The 23,023-nt window shown below is 39.2% G+C and overlaps 1 protein-coding gene across 2 annotated transcripts in view; it reads left to right on the top strand.

Moving 5' to 3' along the window:
• Prkd1 (protein kinase D1) overlaps positions 1 to 23,023 on the top strand; it is a 352,137-nt gene that overhangs the window by 235,892 nt on the left and 93,222 nt on the right. For both annotated transcript variants that reach the window (XM_060387453.1, XM_060387452.1), the window contains exons 3-4: positions 16,730 to 16,861; positions 19,230 to 19,390. In XM_060387453.1, the coding sequence (XP_060243436.1) occupies positions 16,730 to 16,861; positions 19,230 to 19,390 (293 nt within the window). The remainder of the gene's footprint in view (positions 1 to 16,729; positions 16,862 to 19,229; positions 19,391 to 23,023) is intronic.

Below are 23,023 nucleotides of genomic sequence, written 5' to 3'. Positions count from 1 at the left end.
TTTCCGTATATCCCTAGGAGTTCTATATTTGGGTCTTGAGGTAGATCTATTCCCAATTTCCTGAGAGACTTTCAAATTGATTTCTTAAGTTTGTACAAGTTTGCATTTCAACCACCAATGAAGGTATATTCCCTTTGCTGTCTATTCTTACCAGCATGAGCTGTCACTTGAGTTTTTTGTCTTAACAATTCTGATGTGTGTAAGATGGAGACAACCAAGGATCATTCATGGAGATAACCTAGAACCTGCACAGATGTAGCCCATGGCAGCTCAGTGTTAAAGTGGGTTCCCTAGTAATGGGAACAGGGACTGTCTCTGACATTAACTCAGTAGCTGGCTCATTGATCACCTTCCCCTGATAGGGGAACAGCCTTACCAGGCCACAGAGGAAGACAATGCAGCCAGTCCTGATGAGACCTGATAAAGTAGGGTCAGATGGAAGGGGAGGAAGACCTCCCCTATCAGTGGACTAAGGTAGGGGCATTGGAGGAGAAGAGGGAGGGTTGGGGTGGGAGAGGATGAAGGAGGGGGCTACAACTGAGATACAAAGTAAATAAGCTATAATTAATAAAAAATAAATTTAAAAAAGATGGAGTCTTATGTTATTTTGATTTGCATTTCCCTGATGATTCATGATGTTGAACACTTCTTCAAGTGCTTCTTGGCCATTCCTTAGGTGAGAATTTCTGTTTGGCTCCAAACCTCATTTTTTAATTGGAATATTTGATTTGTTGATATCTAGTTTCTTGAGTTCTTCATATAGTTTGGAAATTAGTCCTATATTAGAATGTAGAGTTTTTGAAGCCCTTTTCCCATTCTGTAGGCTATAAATTTGTTCTTTAACAGTGTCCTTTGCCTTACAGAAGATTTTCAGCTTCATGAGGTCTCATTTATTAACTGCTGATTTAGAGCCTGAGTTGTTGGTGTTCTCTTTAGGAAGTTGTCTTCTGTACCAATCTATTCTAGTCTATTCCCCACTTTCTCTTCTATTAGCTTTAGTGAATCTGGTTTTATGTTGAAGTCTTTGACTGACTCGCACTTGAGTTTTGTGCAGGGTGATAGATGTGGATCTATTTGCATTCTTCTACATGCAGACATCCAGTTAGACCTGCACCGTTTGTTGAAGATGCTGTCTTTCATCCATTGTATATATATATTTTATTTCTTTGTCATGTCTTCATTTTCTGAGATTTTCTCTTTTATCTTTTATATTCTGCTGGTGAAGCTTGACTCTGTGACTATTATGTAAGTTCTTAAATTTTTCACTTCCAGATTTTCATCATTTTGCATTTTTTTAAAATTCTGTTTTCACTTTTACGTCTTAAATGGTTTGATTCCTTTCCTTCCAGTATTTGTTTCTTCATTTATGTTTTAAGAATTAATTAATTTTCTTTTTAAGGACCTTCATTATATTCGTAAAGGATCTTTTACGGTCTTTTTATTGTGCTTCAGCTATGTTGACTGTTCAGGCCCTGCTGTGGCTGTGGGGCTCCAGTGGAGGCATACTGTCCTGGATGTTACTGATTGTGTTTTTATTCTCACTTCCTTGGTTTTTGTTTTCTCTCTGGACCTTAGGAGAGTGTAGTGTCTGTGTATTACCTGATATAGAATTTGTATGGAGTCCTGATATGTGTGACCACTCTTTATGGAGAAAACATCTTTTTTTTTAATAATTTTTATTAGAATGTATTATTTGTGCAAAATAATAAATTATCTTATAACATTTTTATATATGCATATATTATACTTTGGTCATATTTACTCTCACTATTTCCCTAAACTCCCACAAAATGGCAGGTATTTAGTTAAAAAATTATGAATACTACTAAGAGAAAAAGTCACCAAAAGTCTTATCCAGCTGTGAACCTTGTGAAAATAGCATGACTGCCCGGGTAATATATGGCCATTTGTATAATAGTGGCACAAATATTTTGGCAATAGTCAGATACTTTCTGTTGGATTTAAGGCCTGATCCACAAAATGGAGTTGTGCTTGGTTCCATTAACTGAACCAATAAACTGTGTCTGGCTGGTCATGGGGCTTAGAAAGAATTTCTGTTAGATGGACACATAACAACCTGCCCCTCATGTTCTTATCTCAAAAGTTAGTATATTTGTTAGTATATTTGTTAATCCCCATTAGAGTTGTTTTTTTTTTTTTTAAAGTGGGTGACAAATACAGGGACCCACAGCTGTCCAACATGTAAAGAATAAGACACTATGAAATGCTCAGCTCTAAATGAGACATCTGATCACACTCCCTTCCCGGAAGACTTAGGAACTATCATGAGAGATAGGTTGGGTAGATAATGAAAAGTCAGTACTGGGCATCTGCTGTGAAACAGTATTTGCCAGATATGACAGTGCCATTGGATATATGACCAGACATGACTAGGCCATTGGATATATGACCAGACAGTGGCTGTGATGAGATGTGTTAAGACCTGTGCAAATCAAGAAGTATTGGCAGTCAGTGCTGTTGAGGAGGCAGCATTAGTTTCGTTCAAGAATGGGGCTTCTATGAGGCCACCTGTGCACACATGGACAGTCCTAAGTGGATTTAGTAGGTTAAAATAGAAGAGCATGTGAAGGTAAGAAGAAAAAGTGGAGGTTGAGGAATAGGAAAGAACTAAAAGGGAATGAGAGGTGGATTGGATCAAAACACATTATATGTGTCTGAAATTCTTAATAAATATGTAAAATACTGTTGTCCAGTGACAGAATGCTTTGTCCAGAGCCAGTGCTATGGGCAGTGGGCGCCTTCTTCAGAGTGGAAAAGGATTCAGTTGTAACTGAAACCTTTTGTTCTGGAGGGGATACCAGAACAAAAGGTGTGGTGGATTTCACAGCTTTTGGGGATTTGTGATTAAAAATCAGATATAAACATCTGTTTCATGAAAAATATAGTGAGACTTACAAAAACCTGAAGCCAAGCATACAGGCTCTCAGCTTGGAGTCTCTCCGTGCAGATGTATTGGACAACAGTGATGCTGTCGGCCCCAGGAAACCCCGCTGCCCTCATTTCGATATAATGCTGCATGTAGTCTTTGTCTACAGTCCTTTAGTTAGGAGCCTAAAGCATAATTTGTATGCTGGTATTCCTCATGTAAATTAGGTCATTATCCTTTTAAAGGTATAAAGTCTCCTGTACATGATGACACTTTCTAAGCAACAGACTTGACCTTTCGCTCCTCTGTTCAGAGTACCTGCAGAGCATGCACTCATTAGCTCAAATTTGACTCCATGACATTTTTACTTAATTTTCTTTTTCCTCTGTGCTAGACGCATGGGGTAACCATTTTCATTCTTTCTTGACCCGAGATGCTCTCTAATCTCTTTCCAGCTGTGGCATTTGTCATTCAGTCCCATCAGGACATGGTGACCCTTCTTTCCTCACTGCAATTCCTAACTGTTAATTGATTCACATTAGAGAAGGAACTAGAAACAGCCTTATGGACTTGGTTCTCTTTAATTATGGTTAACCAGAACAGTGGATAGAAAAGCCATTTCCTCTGGAGTGCAAACATTCTTTATGAAGTAGAATGAACAAATAATAATAGTTTTTAAAATCCTTAGGTGTAAGTGCTATTGGTTGGTAATAAGGAGCTTCATTCTTCTCCATTAGCACTGATGGTCATGATAATAGCAATCATTGTAAATAATATTAATAATTGTGATTCACACTTGAAACTTCTGATTTCAAAGGCCATACGCAATCATTTTTTCATTGAAACCTTTTTTTGTATTAATTAATTCAATTTACATCTCGGTGATAGGGCCCTCCTTTCTCTCCTCCCAGTCCCACCCTCCCTCCTCTATCTCCTTTCCCCTATTCCTCAGAATAGTGGAGTCTACCTACCCAGATATCCCAGCTCATCTCTTCATCTGAGGACTGAGTTAATCTTCCTCTCCTGTGGACTGGTAGGGAAGTTCCATCAGGGTGCAGTGATTAAAAAGGAGGCAACATAGTCCATGTCAGAGATATCTCCCCTCCTCTAACTGGTAGGGCCCACATGAAGACTAAGATGCCTATCAGACTTATGTTCTTGGGGTTCTCTGCATTGTAGTATGTACTATATGACTAAAATTCACTTGTAAAATGAGTATATACCACTCTTTGGGGCATATACCCAAAAGATTCTCCACCATACAGCAAGGACATTTGTTCAGCCATGTTCATAGCAGCTTTATTTGTAATAGCCAAAAACTGGAAACAATCTAAACATCTCTCAACTGAAGAATGAATAAAGAAACTGTGGTACAATGGAAAACTACTCAGCTGTTAAGAAGAAGGAAATCATGAAATTTGCAGAAAAGATCATCCCGAGTAAGGTAACACAGACACAGAAAGATACACATAGTGTATACTCTTAGTCATTTTGCTAAGAACTTCGAGTGATCACTTGATCAAACTTTCAAAGGCTGCCTATTGAGCTGAATCCAAACAACAAGGGTAGTTTCACTTACCAAGTCTCCAATAGAAAGGCAGCAAGGTACCGAATAGTGAGGCTATTGTCTATGATCATCCATTTGCAGTGACCTAGTTAGAGCCCAAACCAATGGCAAAGATTAACCTAATACCTGAAAGGTAAACAGATACTAGCAAGGACATCTCTGAGAAGTGTTCACCAAAGCCATTTAGTTTGATTCAAATTATGATTCTGATGGACTGTTTTAAACTTAAAATACTATATTTGGAGACCATTGGGTCTTAGTGAAGTGTAGACACCTTGAGATGTAGGTAGTCATGACTTTATTCTACCAAGGCTGCATCCATTGAGAGATGTTGTGCTGTCTGTTCTCCAGCCATCTGTTATGCCATGTGTAGTCAGATTGGTGATTTCGTAAACAGTGACATGTTTTGTGATAGAAATATGCCCACAAGGTGCTCATGGTGACTCTTATGTAAATGACCATCCCATCAAACTGATTGGCCTGCTCTTTTATCATCTCCCCCTGAGGGGAGAACAGCCTTACCAGGCCACAGAGGAAGACAATGCAGCCAGTCCTGATGAGACCTAACAGACTAGGATCAGAAGGAAGAAAAAGAAACCCTCCCCTACTAGTGGACTTGGGGAGGGGCATGCGTGGAGAAAGGGGAGGGAGGGATTGGGAGGGAAGAAGCAAGGGAGCTACAGGGGGGATACAAAGTGAATAAAGTGTAATTAATAAAAATTGAAAAATACAAAAAAAGAAATATGCCCAAGAGCTGCTCATGATGACTATTATGTAAAAGACCATCCTATTAAAAATGATCTACGGATTTGATAAAATCCAAATAAAAATTCAGATGACAGTCTTCACAGAAAAATTGTAGAAGAAAATTAGCTAAAAATTTAAATGGAGGCACCAAAGATAACCAAAGCAATCCTGGATAAAATAAACAATGCAAGAGACGTCACCATACTGGATCTTAAGTTATGTATAAAGCCATAGTAATGAAAACTGCATAGTTCTAGGAGTAAAACACACATAAATCACTGGAATAAAACCCATGTTGATAAAGCAGATACATCTTTTTTTTCCCACAAATTTGTTAAAAATAGACATTAGAAGGACAGCATCTTCAACAAACGGTGCTTAGAAAGTTGTATATCACCATGCAGAAGAATAAAACTGATCTTTATCTCTCATTGTACACAAAAGTCAGTTTAAATTGATCTGGAACTCCAGCATGCAGCCTGATGCTCTGAAATTTCTAGAGGAAAAAGTAGGAAGTGCAGTTATAGGAGTCACAGCTGAGAGGACGCTTGAAGTCTTTTCTCCCTCCGTTGACTGTGTCACACCCTCTGAAATACCAACCGTCCAGTTAGATATACCACCCAGACAATCGTAGTACTGCTTTTATGGAGACAACTGAATACCCGTTGGTTGGGTTAGGGGCCTCTCCAAAGGAGGAAACCATGCCTTTTATTTTTTTATTTTTTTTATGCCTGGTTAACAGCCTAGGTCTATGAGGTGTTTCCATAGCATCTCTGACACCATCCCTCCCCTGTTTAGTAGTTATAATTTTCTCCTTTGTCTCTGAGAGTTTGATCAGTGCCTTCTATGTTGTCCTGAATTTGGAACTAATGACCAATACCTGCTGAGCTCACTAGCGTGCACAGGACATGACATGAGCCTCCCGTCTTCCAGAAGCCATGATCAAAGGCTTATATTCCCAGGCGTATTTCTCCCAGGTTTGCTAATTATGAATGATTTTTATAGGATAGTCCACCTGCATTGATCTGTCATGGTCACTATATCTCATTAGTTATAGCCTCCAACTGAGGTCTTTTTCTTATGAACCAGCATTTTAAAATATCACTTTATACAATATTTTATTTCAAGTGAGGCTAAATAAATATCTTCCTTCGTCTCCTATAAAACTTCCTATTTTTTATTTAAATATTTTTACTTTTATAAAGGAAGACCTCAGAAAAATTTCACCTGGCACAAGATTTCATTAAAAGTTAAGCCTCACCGCTACAGATAAAAGAACTATAGGCAACTAAGGAGTGCTGAGAGTGGAAGAAATAGTCTTCCCTAGGAAAGGGTACAATACCAAGACGTCAACCCTGAAAACATACATACAAGTATGTTTTTCATTAATTATATTGTTACATATATAGGTCTGTACACATAAACACCTATGTGTGTGTGTTTATGTGTACAGACCTATATATGTAACAATATAATTAATGAAAAAGAAGACGTCAGTATGAAAAAGAACAACGTTTTAGACAGAGAAAAGGAAAGGAGGAATGGCATAAGTATACTATATATTCAAAATTAAATAATTTTTTAAAATACCAATACAGATGCCAAAAATACCTGGCTTAGTGGTTAACAGTGTTGGCTGCCCTTCCAGAGTACTGTGCCTCAATTCCCAGCATCCACACAGCCATCTATCTGTCACTCCAGTCTGGAACATCCAACTCTATCTACTGGCCTTTGCTGATACTAGGCATCCACATGAGTCACAGACATATACATAGGTGAAATATCCATGTACATAAAATAAAATAAAAAGTAACAGTAAAGTAATTTATAGAGATGATTACATGAAAGGCTGCTTCTGCAAATTTCTTGATTTTCTTGTTTTTAATAGTTGAGTAGTATTCCATTTTGTTGATGTAGCAAAATTTCTGTATCCATTCCTCTGTTGAGTGACATCCAGGTTATTTTCAGAGTCTGGCTATTACAAATAAAGCTGCTGTGAACATAGTTGAGCAAATGTCCTTATTGAATGGTGGAGCATCTTTTGAGTATATGCTCAGGAATGGTATAGCTGGATCTTGAGATAGTGCTATTCCCAGTTTTCTGAGAAAGCACCAGATTGATTTCCAAAGTGGTTGTACAAGTTTGCACTCCCACCAGCAATGGAGGAGGGTTCCCCTTTCGGCACATCCTCTCCAGCATGTGTTGTCACTTGAGTTTTTGATCTTAGCCTTTCAGATAGGTATAAGATAGAATCTCAGAGTTGTTTTGATTTGCATTTCCCTGATGACTTAGGATATTAAACATTCTTTACGTGTTTCTCTGCCTTTCTGTATTCCTCTGTAATTTGTAGGCAAATGGATGGAATTATCTTGAGTGAGATAACCCAGAAATGGAAAGACAGGCTCGGTATACACTCACTTATAAGTGGATACTAATTGTATAATATAGAATAGCCATCTATAGACCTAAAGAAGCTAAACACTAAGAAGGACCCGAGGGAGGATGCTTAAATCTCACTCAGAATGGCAAACAGGATAGACATCTGAAGCAGTGGAAGAGAGGAAACAGGATGGGAGCCTACTATACAGGGTTCTCTGAAAGGATCCAGCCCACAGGGGATAGAAGCAGATGCTGAGACTGAGGGTCAAACTTTGGGCAGAGCACAGGGAGTCTTATGGAGGAAGAGAAGGGTAGGAATAGAGGGACATGGAAGGGACAGGAGTCCCACAAGGAGACCAACAAAACTAAAAGATCTGAGCCCAGGGGATTCTGCAGGGACTGATGCACCAACCTTGGACCATGCATAGAGACGACCTAGACCCTCTGCTCAGATATGGCTGATTGGCAGCTCAGTCTCCATGTGGATCACTTAGTAAGAGGAGCAGGGGCTGCCTCTATCATGAACTCAGTTGACTTCTCTCTGATCACTTGCCCCTGATTATGCAGCCTTGCCACAGATGAAAAGGATCCAGGCAGTCTGGATGAAACTTGACAAGCTATGTGCAGATGACAATAGTGGAGGAATTTCAGTGTACTAGGGAGGGGGATGGGGGGAAGAAGGAGGGAATGTGGGCTTCAATCCGGATATATAATGAATAAATTGAGAAGAAAATAAAAGGCTGCTTCAGTGCCCTTAAACACTATTTTTTGGAGGGGTCTTTTGAAAAATCATTCCTTTAAAGACCTTGAATCTTGGCTAATCTGCTTATGTCTCATAAACTTGATTTACTTCTGGAACCTGTTCTTCCTTATGTTGTTTTGTTGTTGTTGTTGTTGTTTTTAAGAAAATTCATTTTCATAGAAACGACTAAAGCACAATTGCAATGGAATTGTTTGGCTGGTTTTGTATTTTAGAATTGAACTCCTATGTGCTGTGGGTCAGGCTTCTATTTTTCCCATGTCTCCACATGAAAAGTTGCCTGAAGGACTCCCCCTCCCCCCTTTTTTTTTTCCTTCAGCCTTCTCCCTGTCCTTGCCTCAGCCCGCTTCTTTCCCTGATACATTTCATTTTTGTTCACCCCTTTTTAGGGTAGATTGTTTCTGTGTTGCTAGGCTGCCTTACATTGTACTATTCCAGGGAGACCTGTGTGTATGTGTTTTAATTAGTGTTTTTGTTATTCAAAATAGCATTTAATAATGCATGTAATGTATTGCTTTCTATCTTCTTTTACTGAGTCATGCACTTATAATTTCCAGAACCTTCTGAGATGCCTGATCAGTGGCTTTCGCTATATGTTCTGTTGCTGACATGGTTGCTGTGATTGAGGCATGCAATATTCACAACACCCTCAGTTCTTGTTCAATACACTTCACTTATGCTTTCCATATCAGATATTGAGTCAAACGTAGAAATTTAGTCGCTTTTTAAAATTTCCTCTACTATGTTAAAGTTTTATTACAAGGGGCTTAATAAACATTCATTGAATGATACTGCTCTTGGAATACTATGGGCTCTACTGAAGCTTTCTCTTTCCAGGTTTAATAAAATGTGAAAGGTGAGGATGATTTCAGCAGCGGTGCATGAAAAGAGCATTTATTACGGAAGTTGCTTGGACAAGAAGAAAGTTTAACCATTCCCTGAGAATGGATGTGTGTCCATTGATGGGAGGGAGCAGAGTGTAGACAGGCTCAGGTGTTATCTTACCCCACTGAGGCACACCTGCGTCTTAGACCTTTGGCTCTAAGAGCTCCCTGTTGGCATCATTCAGGTGCCACCCGGGCACTTTGGAATCACTTTAGCTAACCATCATCACAGTGTAACAGAAAAGTGTGAAAAAGCCAAAGCAAATATGCAATTTTTTTTTAATTTCTGTAATGAAATGAAATCAGAGTGTAAATCCCTCCCCTTTTCTTATCCATTCCATGTGTTTTAAACTACCCATCCTTCAGAGTAGTATAGGGTACTCCTGCTCAATGAAGCCTTCAGAGACAGACTAAAGCACTCACAACTGCTTTATCTACTGACATTGATACACTTTCTTAATATGTATGCAGCTGGTTCTACATCACATTCACAGATAACATTCTTCTTTCAGCTTTCTGCCTAGTAAACTTTGGACCAATTAATAAAACATGTTATATACCAACTCTATGCTTCAGGTCATTCAGACTGGTGCGGATTGACCTTAGATAGGCGTGGAAAGCCTACTTTTTATTTCATTTTATTTTATTTTATTTTATATTTTATTTTATTTTTCTATTGCTCTCCTTGTGGAGCTCCTGTCCACTCCAGGTCATGCTATACCCCCCTTTTTTCATAAGATTCCCTGTACTCTGCCCAAAGTTTGGCTATGAGTCTCAACATCTGCTTTGATACCCTGCTGGGTAGAGTGTTTCAGAGGCCCTCTGTGGTAGGCTCCTGTCCTGTTCACTGTTTTCTCCCTCTTCAAATGTCAGTCCCATTTGCCTTTCTGAGTGAGGATTGATCACCTTACCCAGGATCCTCCTTCTTGCTTAGCTTCTTAACATGTGTAGATTTTAGTATGTTTATTCTATATTATATGTGTAATATTCACTTATAAGTGAGTATATACCGTATTTGTCTTTTTGCTTCTGGGATGCCTCCTTCAGGATGATCTTTTCTAGTTCACACCATTTGCCTACAAATTTCATGATTTCCTTGTTTTTAATTGCTGAGTAGTATTCCATTGTGGAAATGTACCACAATTTCTTTATTTATTCCTCAGTTGAGGGATATCTGGGTTGTTTCCAGCTTCTGGCTATTACAAATAAAGCTGCTACAAACATGGTTGAGTAAATGTCCTTGTTGTATACTTGAGCAACTTTTGGATATATGTCTAGGAGTAGTATAGCTGGATTTTTAAATTTTTTATTACAGTTTATTCACTTTGTATCCCAGCTGTAGCCCCCTCCCTCACGCCCTCCCAATCCCCCCTCCCTCCCTCTTCTCCTCCCATGCCTTTTCCCAATCCACTGGTAGGCGAGGTCCTCCTCCCCTTCCATCTGACCATAGCCTATCAGGTCTCATCAGGACTAGCTGTATTGTCTTCCTCTGTGGCCTGGTAAGCCTGCCTCCCTCTCAGGGGAAGGTGATCAAAGAGCCTGCCATTGAGCTCATATCAGAGACAGCCCCTGTTCCCCATATTACAGAACCCACTTGGAGACTGAGCTGCCATGGGCTACATCTGAGCAGGGGTTCTAGGTTATCTCCATGCATGATCCTTGGTTGGAGTATCAGAGTATCAGTCTCAGGAAAGGTCTCTGTGTCCTTTTTTTTGTTTTGTTTTTGTTTGTTTGTGTGTTTTTTGGTTCTGTTGCTGTCCTTGTGGAAATCTATCCCCTCTAAGCCTTTCATCTACCCTTCTTTCATAAGATTTTCTGCACTCTGCCCAAAGTTTGGCTATGAATCTCAGCATTTGCTTCAGTACCGTGTGGGGAGTCTTTCAGAGGCCCTCTGTCTTGGCTACTATCCTGTTCCCTCTTTTCTCCCTCTTCTTAGGTCTATCTTGTTTGCCTTGAGTTTTTAATCTTAGCCATTCTGATGGGTGTGAGGTGAAATATCAGGGTCATTTTGATTTGCATTTCCGTGTTAAGTAAGGACACTGAACATTTCTTTTAGTCTTTCCTTGCCATTCAATATTCATCTATTGAGAATTCTCTATTTAGCTCTGTACCCCATTTTTAATTGGATTTGCTTAATTTGTTGCTGTTTAACTTCTTGAGTTCAAAGTACCTTGGTGTGACTCTAACTAAGCAAGTGAAAGACTTGTTTAAAAAAAATTTCAAGTTCCTGAAGAAAGAAATTAAAGAAGATATCAGAACTTGGAAAGTTCTCCCATGCTCATGGATCAGTAGGATTAACATAGTAAAAATAGCCATTATGCCAAAAGCAACCTACAGATTCAATGCAATTCTCATCAAAATACCAACACAATTCTTTACAGAACTTAAAAGAACAATTTTCAGTTTCATATGGGAAAACAAAACAAACAAAAAACAAACAAACACCAGAATTGCTAAAACAATCCTGTACAACAACAGATTATCTGGAGGTATCTTCATTCCTGATCTCAAGCTGTACTACAAAGCAACTGTAATAAAAACTGCATGGTACTGGAATAGAAACAGAATGGTGGATCAATGGAATCAAATAGAAGACCCACAAATAAACCCACACACATAAGGATACTTGATTTTTTCAAAGAAGCCAAAACCATACAATGAAAAAAAGATAGCATCTTCAACAAAAATCTATCTGGTCTAACTGGATGTGTAAATGCAGAAAAATGCAAACAGATCCATCTTATCACCTTGCACAAAACTAAAGTCCAAGTGGATCAAAGACCTCAACATAAAACCAGATACATTAAACCTGTTAGAAGAAAAAGTGGGGAAGAGCCTTGACCTCATTGGCAAAGGAGACAACTCCCTGAACAGAAAACCAACATCACAGGCTGTAAGATCAACAACCAATAAATGGGACCTCATGAAACTGAAAAGCTTCTATAAAGCAAAGGACACTGTCATCAGTACAAAACTACAGCCTACATATTGGAAGAGTATCTTCACCAACCCTATATCTGACAGAGGGCTAATATTCAGAATATATACAGAAGTTAAACACCAACAAACCAAGTAATCCAATTAAAAATGGTGTACAGAGCTAAACAGAGAATTCTCAATAGAGGAATATTGAATGGCTGAGAAACACTTAAAGAAATGCTCAACATCCTTAGTCATCGGAGAAATGCAAATCAAAACGACCCTGAGATTTCACCATACAACTATCAGAATGGCTAAGATCAAAAACTCAAGTGACAACACATGCTGGAGAGGTTGTGAAGAAAAGAAAGAGGAACCCACTTCCATTGCTGGTGGGGATGTAAACTTGTACAACCATTTTGCAAATCAATCTGGTGCTTTCTCAGACAATTAGGAATAGTGCTTCCTCAGGATCCAGCTATACCACTCACTCCTAGGCATATATCCAAATCATACTTAACTATACAAACAAAGACTTTTGCTCAACCATGTTCATAGCAGCTTTGTTCATAATAGCCAGAAGCTAGAAACAACCTAGATAGTTTGAATCTTTACAAATACTATAAAATGATTTAAAGTTGGGTCATCCTATCTGGAAAGCTCTTGAGTAGCAAAAGATGATATTTGTGTGTGTGTGTGTGTGTGTTTGCGTCTCTATTACAGTTATTTTTGAGGACTTGGAGGCTGAAACAGAGACAGTTTGAATGTGGGGTAAGGTATTGGCAGTCAGAAGTTTCTTTTAATAGTCTAGATACTAAGGAAGAAGAATATCTTTAGAGTTATGAAAATCTCCGAAGTGTATTTTCTTGAGTTGGATTTGAGGATTCATGTGATAACATGGGTTACCATGAAGCAGAAGTTACAACTCATTGGAAACTGTAAATTACCATTAAAAAATTACTGCTTGTAATTCCAGACTAACTAGTTGTGATGTATTTGAAATGAGAAATTTTGTACGAGATGTGTTTTTAAAGACTGACAATGAACTGAAATGCACTTTATACTTCATGGAATTTTTAATTTTTCCAACAATTTTACTGTCTCTGAAATAAGTACGTCTACTTACAGAAGGTTACATGTTATATTGGTTCACAGTGCCCAGAGTTTCTTTTGATCTTTGGAAACAGCATCTTATATATAGCCCAGGCTAGCCTAAACGCTTTGAGTGGACCGGCCTACCTTGAACTTAGAGTAATTACCTTTCTTCTGTGTTCTGTGTTCCATTACACATAATGGCAGAGTTTAAAAAAATAACCACCACCAACAAAAAAACCTACTACCACCTCCACCAAAAAATAAAACAAAACAAACAACAACAACAACAACAAAAAGAACACAGATCTCTCTCAATGACAAGAAAGAAACTTCTGTAGTTCATGTTCAAATGTTAAGTTGTGAAAGCCGAGTCTGTGCAGTTCTGCTGTGGAGACTGCCTGAGACCAGATCCAGTGTTACTCAGTGTTCTACCTTAATTTCTGTTTTCTCTTCTGTATATGGGTAACAACACCCACCTTTTAGATTGCTTATAAAAATATTAAATAAAATGGCGTTAAAAGTGTTAACCACATCTTTCTAGTATATCAGTCCCAACCTGTCATGGCTGCAAAGAGTTAATGCTCCTCCCAAACTGCCAAAATAGCTGTTAAAAAAATTACTAAAAATCTTGGAAGATCTGACATTGTTTTACTTTATTATGCAAATAGTTTTGACCTCCAGAGATGATTTATTTTGCTTTAGAAGCCTCATTTCTTCTGTACTGCTAACCAGTTTAGTCCATTTTGTCCAACAATTTATAATAAACCTGTAAAGAACTACTGATTATATTAAGATTTTTGGCTCAATTACCTGTTTCAAATGTTCAGTGACTAAGGAAAGCATGTCATTTTCTCCTCTCTTGCATGCTGGATTGTAACAATAGACTGTGAATAGAGCAAATCAAAGAGACACAAATACCAGTATGAGGGCCCATTGTGTTCAGTTTGTTTCCCTGTCATATCGTTTTAATTTAGGTCGGCTGATTGATTATGACAGGCTCATTGTTCCCTTCTTGGAATCTCTAGACATGCTAATATTCCTATTCTTATCTGTCCATTTTGATTCCAAAACTTAAATGAAATGGAATTGCAGCCTTCACTTTGTTTGCCTGTGCTAAATGATTATCTCTGAAGTGCGATTTTGTGATTAGGCAAGCCGGCATGCACATACTCAGCTAGTGCTGATTTCCCCCAGGGTGCAGAACAGGTAAATTCATAATGAATGGATGTTGTGCTTTGATTTCAAATGGATGCAAAAACCTCACCATGCTTAGTGGTTTTATTTTAAAAATGTATTTAATTATTCTAAAATTAACAGGAGAATATTAAAATTGAACTTTAGTAATGTGGCATTTAAACATAAGTCAAGGGTGCTAACTGCTTATGAATGTTAATCCCCTTCAAAAACCAAAAAAAAAAAAAAACACCCACAAATTTACCTGACATAAATTAGAGGAGGAGGTGCCATTGAAAGTCTTTAGTTTAATTATTTATATTCTTCCTGATTAATTCCTAAAATGTCTTAACACAGCTTGCTATTTGTATTGTCAAATTCTAGTGTTTCGTATTTTGAAAACTATAACAATTATTCAACTAATTACTGTCATAGTGTTGTCATGGTTGTTTCGTCCTGGGGAGGGTGGATTCGAGAGTGAAGGGGACTAGGGGTGAATGATTGGCAAAATGTATTCAAGTGTTTTCTTTAATGGTCTTGGGGAAAATTGCTCATGAGTACAAGAGATCAATTTTAAGGAGAATTTAGCATTTTCTGGATTAGATACATTTTAACCCAACCATAGTATGTTGGGTTAAATATATTATGGGAATATACTATGTTGGGAAAATAACGAAGTGGCCTATGTTATGAACCTAGTTTATTGGTGTCCTTCTCAGAGGAGACCATGGCTGGTCTGTGATTAACTCCTCTACCGTTAATGTTCACGAAGAAGCTTCAGGGTTATTTGAGATGTCACACTTTTAAAAATCTTTTTTATATTAATTACAGTTTATTCACCTTGTAGCCCAGCTGTAGCCCCCCTCTCATTCCCTCCCTCATCTCCCCCCATGCCCCTCTCTAAGTCCACTGATAGGGGAAGTCCACCTTCCCTTTCATCTGACCCTAGCCTACACTGTCTCATCAGGACTGGCTGCATTGTCTTCCTCTGTGGCCTAGCAAAGCTGCTCCCCCCTAGGGAGGTGATCAAAGAGCCAGCCACTGTGTTCATATCAGACACAGTCCCTGTTCCTCTTACGAGGGAACACACTTGGATACTGAACTGTGTATCAAGCAGATGTTGAGACTCATAACCAAAGTTTGGGCAGAGTGCAGGGAATCTTATGAAAGAAGAGGGAGATAGTAAGACCCAGAGAAGACAGGAGCTCCGCAAGGAGAGCAACAGAACCAAAAAATCTGGGCAGAGGGGTCTTTTCTGAGACTGATACTCCAACCAAGGACCATTCATGGAGATAACCTCTTACACCTGCTCAGATGTAGCCAATGGCAGCTCAGTATACAAGAGAAGTCACACTTGTAATGTTTGGTTTTATTTTCCATGTGTTAAAACATCATTAAGAGGGTGGTTAGACTTATTTATCCAATTGCACCCTTCTGCTTTAATGTTCCTCTTCACAGTGTTCTTCATCTGTTAACACTGTTTGCAGATCTCAATTCAAGCTGTCACTTTTTAATTTTATATAATACATTTGGATACCTTAGGGGAAAAGCAAAATTCTTTTACTAAAATGCTTTTATTAGTTTTTTTTGAGAATTTTATAGAAGCATGCTATGTATTCTGAGTATATTTCTCTCCCGTTCCACTCCCCGGTACCTACCAGATTCACCCAAACCTCCCCATCCCTTCCCAGCCTTATGACTTCTGAGTCCAATTTGTGGTCCCCATAATTTCATGGGTGTGAGCCATCCTCTGGAGGGAGCATGGTCAGCCATCCAGTGACCACACTCTTAGATGAAACTGTCTCTCCCTCTTCCAGAAGCTACCAGCAGTCACCAGCTCCTCACTAGGGGCGAAAAGCAAAATACTTTCAACTTATAGCAGGTATGCATGAAGTAGAGTGTGTATTGTGCTGTTTGCCCTTCCTTTTAGTGTTTCATTGTTACTGAAATAATGTGAAAGATTCCAGTGCAGAAAAGGAGAAGCAATAGGAAGCTCTGCCAACAAACGTAAGGTTGTATTTCAGAGCAACGCCTACTGGTTCACGGGACAAGCCATGCTGCAGTGCATTTTCTTATGACTTGTAAAGCGTTGAGGCCTTACACGCAGCCTAAGCTAGTCCTGCACACACCTGTACCAAAGGCTGGCCTCGGATGCTCTTGCTTCCACCCCCAACGAGCTGGTCACAGATGCACACCACTACACTGGCCTGGTTTTCCTAAGGATTGCAGTTACCTCCCTGCTCACCCCCATTACCTGGCATGCTTGTTTACGGATCAGAATACTTATTCAACTCCTTTTCAACATGCTGTTTCTGCAGCGTCAGCCACCTTTGAAGACTTCCAGATCCGGCCCCATGCTCTCTTCGTTCATTCATACAGAGCCCCCGCGTTCTGTGATCACTGTGGAGAAATGCTGTGGGGGCTGGTGCGCCAAGGCCTTAAATGTGAAGGTGAGTTGTTTTCTTCCCCAACTGCACTTAATGTGAGCTGAAGCTGCTGCTTCTGTGTGACTTCCAAGACACTGTCCCCTCTCGCAAGCATCCGCTAGTCATCCTGTCTTTGCCACCATTTATGGAATGTTTTGTTCACTTCTGAAGTTTCTTGTCTTTGACATTCTTTACCTCATATGCAAGCCTAATTCTCACCTCTTTTCTCAAGTATAAGAAGTATCCCCCACTTTAGTGCATGGGATATTTTTAGCAAGAAATTAAAACTAACATTTCCGTCTTATTTAAGTCAGAAATTGGAATAATAAGCTTTTAAAAGAGCAGAGATTCAGATGGTTAATCAAACCATCCAAGATCTTTCCAATGCTGAATGGGCAAACACAAGAACCCTACCATCTAGCCCGAAAGCCACATGCATACCTCCCTGTATTCTCTGTTGGGGAAGATGGCATGCTTTGAAGTGTGACTATGATTGCCCTTTTGGAATACAATCTGTAAATAATCTTGCCATAACTGTTTAATTCTTACCAGCGGAATAGACATTCCGAGGGAACAATCTAGAAGAACCATGCTTAAGGTGGATTGTTTTGAGTAGATTCTTTCACACTGACAAACGCTTGGGGGAACTTCACTTAAAGGAGGGAAGATTTGGTTTGGCTTATGGTGTCAGAGTTTTAAGCCCATGGTCACTTGGCTCCATTTTCTAAAATGAGGAAGAACGTCAGAGCAAGGAATGCACAGCTGAGCAGAATCACTCACCTGAGTGACATTGGAGACAAACATGCTTTGCAGGCATGTCCACAGACTTCTCCAACTAATTTCTTCTCCTAACATCCCTATCCCTTCCAATATTCTGCCATCTGGGCAAAGTCTCCCACACTGAAGCATTCGGTGGGCATTCCAAATGGAATACTGTTAGACTTGGTCTCAAAATGCCCAAAATGTGTATGTCAGTCTCATAATGCAAAAATGTATTGAGGCCGCTACGCCATAGCTTCACACTGCCAGCATCAGCCAAAATTCCAAATCCAAGTCTCATCTGAGCCACTATAAACTGGGGTAACTTGTTTGTTTGTTGTCTGTTTGCTACCTACTTCCAATATTCGATGAAACAGGGTACGCATTCAAATTCAAAAGGATGCTGTAATGTACCGAAAAGGAATCACTATACCAAACAAGATCAAAACCCAGAAGAGCAAATATCAAATCTTGTAGCTTCATACCCAGCATCTCGGCTGTGTGCTGACATGGAGTGATCTCTAACTGGCTTAGGCCATGCTGCCCCAATGGCCTTGTGGGTTGTAGCTCAGGTGGTCTCTCTCAGTCTGGCTCTGTACGATGACCATCTTTCCTGAGCAAACAACTCACTTCATGACATCTCCAAATCTCTGGGTCTGCACTGTGTCTTTATCATCTCTCCCACTGCCCTTTCAGACCTACAGCGCTTCTTAACTGCCATAGTATCTATCTTCCCAGGCATTTCCTTTAAATCCTGTTAGAAACTTCTATGATCTCATAACTTTTGCATTCTACATGCCCAGAAAAAAGTGAACACATCTTATTTTGCTCTCAGGGGCAGCCGAACCCAGGGCCATAACTTCATGAAGCTCTATATATCTGGGCAGCAGAACTGTACTGTACATTTTATAAAAATTTGTCTGGCGTATTTTGTGACACACAGGGACATTTTGAGTATCAGGTGCCACTAGTGGAAAAGATACATAGCATAAATATTGGAAGAAAATAAAACTTCCCAAAGTGGGAAATTTGCTTCCAAACTTTTTTCTGCCTGGAAACCAACAAGTGCATATACTTTATATCATATTTATTCTATGGAGCAGATATTTTACCTCCATTTTACAGACTGGGGATTTGAGGTAAAATAATTTGTTAATGGTCATGTGTACATGTAAGTTACAGAGACAAGCTTAAGATCAGTGTTGCCCAGAACTTGTGATGTTCTGTGAATACTTTCTCCATGGGCCCACACACATTTAAAGCTGGAGCAGCTAAAAATGCTTTAATATGCTTATAAATATATGTGTAGATCTCTCTAAACCCAACTTCATTATTCAGAATATCAAATATATGCACATACATATAAATGTGTATATATATATACATATATATTTGTATATATATAAACACAACCAGGGAAGTTGCTGAATTTTTATAACAAAATAAGAATCTGAAACCCATGTTCAAATAAGGAGCAAAAGAATCAAAGAAAACAGACAAGAAAATTTGTATTTCCAAGTAGCATCAAGACAAATTGATGTCATGCTATGTTTTCAAATTTTCAATTTATAAGTAATGCTGGAATACATTTAATTTCTGGTGAAATGAGAGCTATTTTTATGTTTGTTTTCAGGATGTGGTCTGAATTACCATAAGAGATGTGCGTTTAAGATCCCTAACAACTGCAGCGGTGTGAGGAGAAGGCGGCTCTCAAACGTTTCCCTCACAGGGCTCAGCACCGTGCGCACATCCTCTGCAGAGTTCTCCAGCAGTGCCCCTGACGAGCCTCTGCTGGTATGAGCCCCCTCTGCCGTTTCTCCATTCCACACTTGCCTGAGAGATCTGGGGGATAATGTGGTACTGCTGTCAGGCCAGGAGATCTTGCCGGGAGGCCCAGCCCGCTTGTTAATGGCTGTGTTTCCACTGGTTCCCTGTTGTGGGTTGGTCAGTGCATCATGAAAACAGCTTTGCTTTTGCTGTCTTCCCTGAGTTTTGTGAAACTGAAAAATATGTGAGGCTTCATCATGGTCATAAGGCCTAAGCAGCGTGAACAAATGTGTTAATGTTGCAAAAGATGGTCTCTTCTGCAGAGTACTTAAGTACTTGTAGCATATTGAATATTTCTTCTGAGCTAAAATTTGAAATTTGCCTTTATGAAAACACCAACGTTTTTTTCTTTTTTTTCATTCTTTATTTATTATAATTTATTCACTTTGTATCTCAGCTGTGGCCCTCTCCCTCATTTCCCCCCAGTCTCACCTTACCACCCTCTTCTCCTATATGCCCCTCTCCTAGTCCATTGATAGGGGAAGAACTCCTCCCTTCTATCTGACCCTAGCCTATCTGGTCTCATCAGGACTGGCTGCATTGTCCCTCTCTGTGGCCTAGTAAGGCTGCCTCCTCTCCCTTTCTCCCCACTACAGGGAGAGGTGATCAAAGAGCCAGCCACTGAGTTCATGTCAGAGGCAGTACTGTTCCCCTTACTAGGGAACCCACTTGGAGACTGAGCTGCCATGGACTACATCTTTTGCAGGGGTTCTAGGTTATCTCCATGTATGGTCCTTGGTTGAAATATCTGTCTCTGCAAAAACCCAACCAAACTTTTTGGATCTTTTGCTCTCCTTGTGGAGCTCCTGTTCCCTCCAGGCCTTACTATCTCCTACTTCTTACATAAGATTCCCTGCACTCTGCCCAAAGTTTGGCTATGAGGAAAAGGAAAAAGAAAGACATGGTGAGGGTCCCCAGGAAAGCAAGGCAGAGAGAGAGCAAGAGACAAGAGTAACAGACGAAAGTAAAAGAGTGAGACAGTGGTGGGTCAGTCCTTTTATAGCTTGTGCTTGAGCAGCTGAAGTGCTCCTGCTGCACACCTGGTGGGAGGCACATGATGACGTCATAGGTTACTAGGCAACCAGAAGCAGGCTAACGAAGATTACTCATGAAATTGTGATCAAAGAAGATTGTAGTGATTTCTAAGACAATCAGGGCCTCAAAAACTAAAATATTAGTTAAAAAAGAAAACTTAGGGCCCCCAAAGACACTGAAAAAAAATTGCAAAAATAATCTTCCATAACCTTGTATAAACTGTTCTCCAGGTGATGTATAATGAGAAATTCCCTAGAAACAGTGTTTGTGACATACTCAACACGTTGGCTGTCCGAGTCATCTCTTATACGCCTTGTAATCCAGAGAACGCAAAGGAATGCCTGAGTGTCTTTCATCTAGACTTTCAGACATTAGGCAACATCTGCCCACATTTGGTGGGCATGCACCTCTCGGTTGGGTTTTTCGTCTAGGCTAGTGTAGGTGGGGGCTAACTCAGCCTCCTCTAGCCAGGCACACTTGGACCATGGCAGATATGTCTCTCCTCAGGCAAAATGAATCCTAACAAGAGATGGTATCATGGAAATAATACCTTTTAGTGCTATTTATAATGAAAACCAATCTATTTCTGAGGATGATGATCTTTGCAAAGATACTACCCTTCCTTCCTCCAGAATGTCTGCTTTTTATGTCTTCGATGATGTGTGCAATTTTTTTTCAAAACTTAAACAGAATTTTTTGTGTCATAATGGCCTATTTTGACTACAGGGTTGCTAATTTGCATACACCATAAGACATTGTATTGTACTAATTTATCCAATTTAGGCACATAAATTGAACCTCAGACCTATATAGTCCTGCTACAATAGAAAAGATAAAATAACGTGTTATATTGAAGCTTTATGAGTCAGTTGTGTTGGCAGGAAACTGCACTCATTGTGCCCTACCTAAAGCACCCACCTTCTAAGACAGCCCAATGCAGTGAGCTAATGACAGAACAAGTAACTGCACAAGGATGCAGTTTTGGGAAACCGTTAATAGTATTAATAGAAACAAAGAAAAGTAAAACTAAAAGACCCTTACGTAGGATACACCATACGCATTTTCATGTCCATTAAGATAAACATAAGTATACAGACTATATTTCTATACATTTTGCTCATCTTTTTATTTATCAGTTAAAGTTAGTGGCAACAAAGCTACACAAGCCTACCCTTAGCTAAAAATTTCACAACCCTTTCTTTGATCCTCAAATATGGAGGAGGTTTTCCCAAAGGGAACGATTGTGAATACTAAATAAAATGTGAAAGGAGAAAACCAATATTTGAAGGTATCAATGAACTACCAAGGCAATTAGGGCTTGGAGGACCAGTCTCAGAGAGGTCAAAATGCAGGGATTTTTCAGTTTGGAAGGTGTCCGGCCCCAAAGGTCAGTGGTATCACTATCAAGAATTGCTGACAAAAAATAAAACTGGAGAGTTGCCGGACATGAAAACACATTGAATATAAGATTGTGTTAAATATAAACTTTAAGATAATATAGTATCATCATCTTAATATACAGAGAAAATTACAATGGGAACAGAAGCTGTGCTCACAGTTAGGCCAATTGTGTTAGATGTGGAGTAGAACTACTAAGAAGTAATATAAACTTTTGAGTAAATGTTTCCTCGATTCATTGGATATCTGTATGGAAAATGGGAATTCTTTTTCAATACAGGCTCTTACTATGTACCCTGTGTCGTTATGGCAATCCCTGAACTCACTAGGTAGACAGGACTGGCCTAGAAGTCACAGAGATCTTCCTGTCTCTTCTCTTAAGTACTGTGAATAAGGCCGTGTCTGTCATGTCTAACCTGGGAAATATGTGAACCCTGCTTCAAACCATATGTAAATAACTTCCAGGAACACTATGATTTTCTAGAAAATAACAAAGAATACTAAATAAAGATACTTGAAATAGAAAACTTTTGTAAATAAAACTTAAATCACTGAGGAAAAAGATATGAATCAAGAAACTGGGCATTAATCAAATCAAGAGCCCATTTCATTTGGAGTGGTATAATTTATCAGGGAATTCATCACTGAAGAAAACTGACTCTCTTTCAGAAGCCATTGATTTCAGGAGAAGAGCCTTATGAGCTGTCCTCCATCCACATTGGCATGTCACCTGGCATTGTCATAATGCAGGTCTTGTTTAGACAAATGTATTTTTGAGATTTCATGAATACAGCTTCCAGCAAAAACAAACAAACAAAAAAAAACCATGTACATAAAAGCAACATAACTCAGTAGGTTATGTCTATATATAGTGTGTAATTAAGGAATTATTATTCATCAACAACACAGGTGAATGTCACAAATCAATATTTAAATAAAGAAATCAAGCACAGGGTGGTAGTTCATGCCTATATTTCCAGATTAGGAGACTCAGGAAAAATGCAATGATTGAACATAAGATTTTATGATCGTTATGGATAGCAGAGTAAGACCCCTATCTCAAACAAGAAGTCAGATACCAAAGAGCCTATACATAGGGGTTCAGGATATGAGTGTCTGTTGAGGCAAATCCAATTTATGTTGAAAAAACAGGATAATAATGTTTCC

The sequence above is a fragment of the Meriones unguiculatus genome, chromosome 7 (genome assembly GCF_030254825.1).
Source record: "Meriones unguiculatus strain TT.TT164.6M chromosome 7, Bangor_MerUng_6.1, whole genome shotgun sequence".
In the NCBI taxonomy this organism is placed as follows: Eukaryota; Metazoa; Chordata; class Mammalia; order Rodentia; family Muridae; genus Meriones; species Meriones unguiculatus.
The sequence above is the reverse complement of the archived record's forward strand: the minus strand, read 5'-3'. Positions and strand labels throughout refer to the sequence as shown.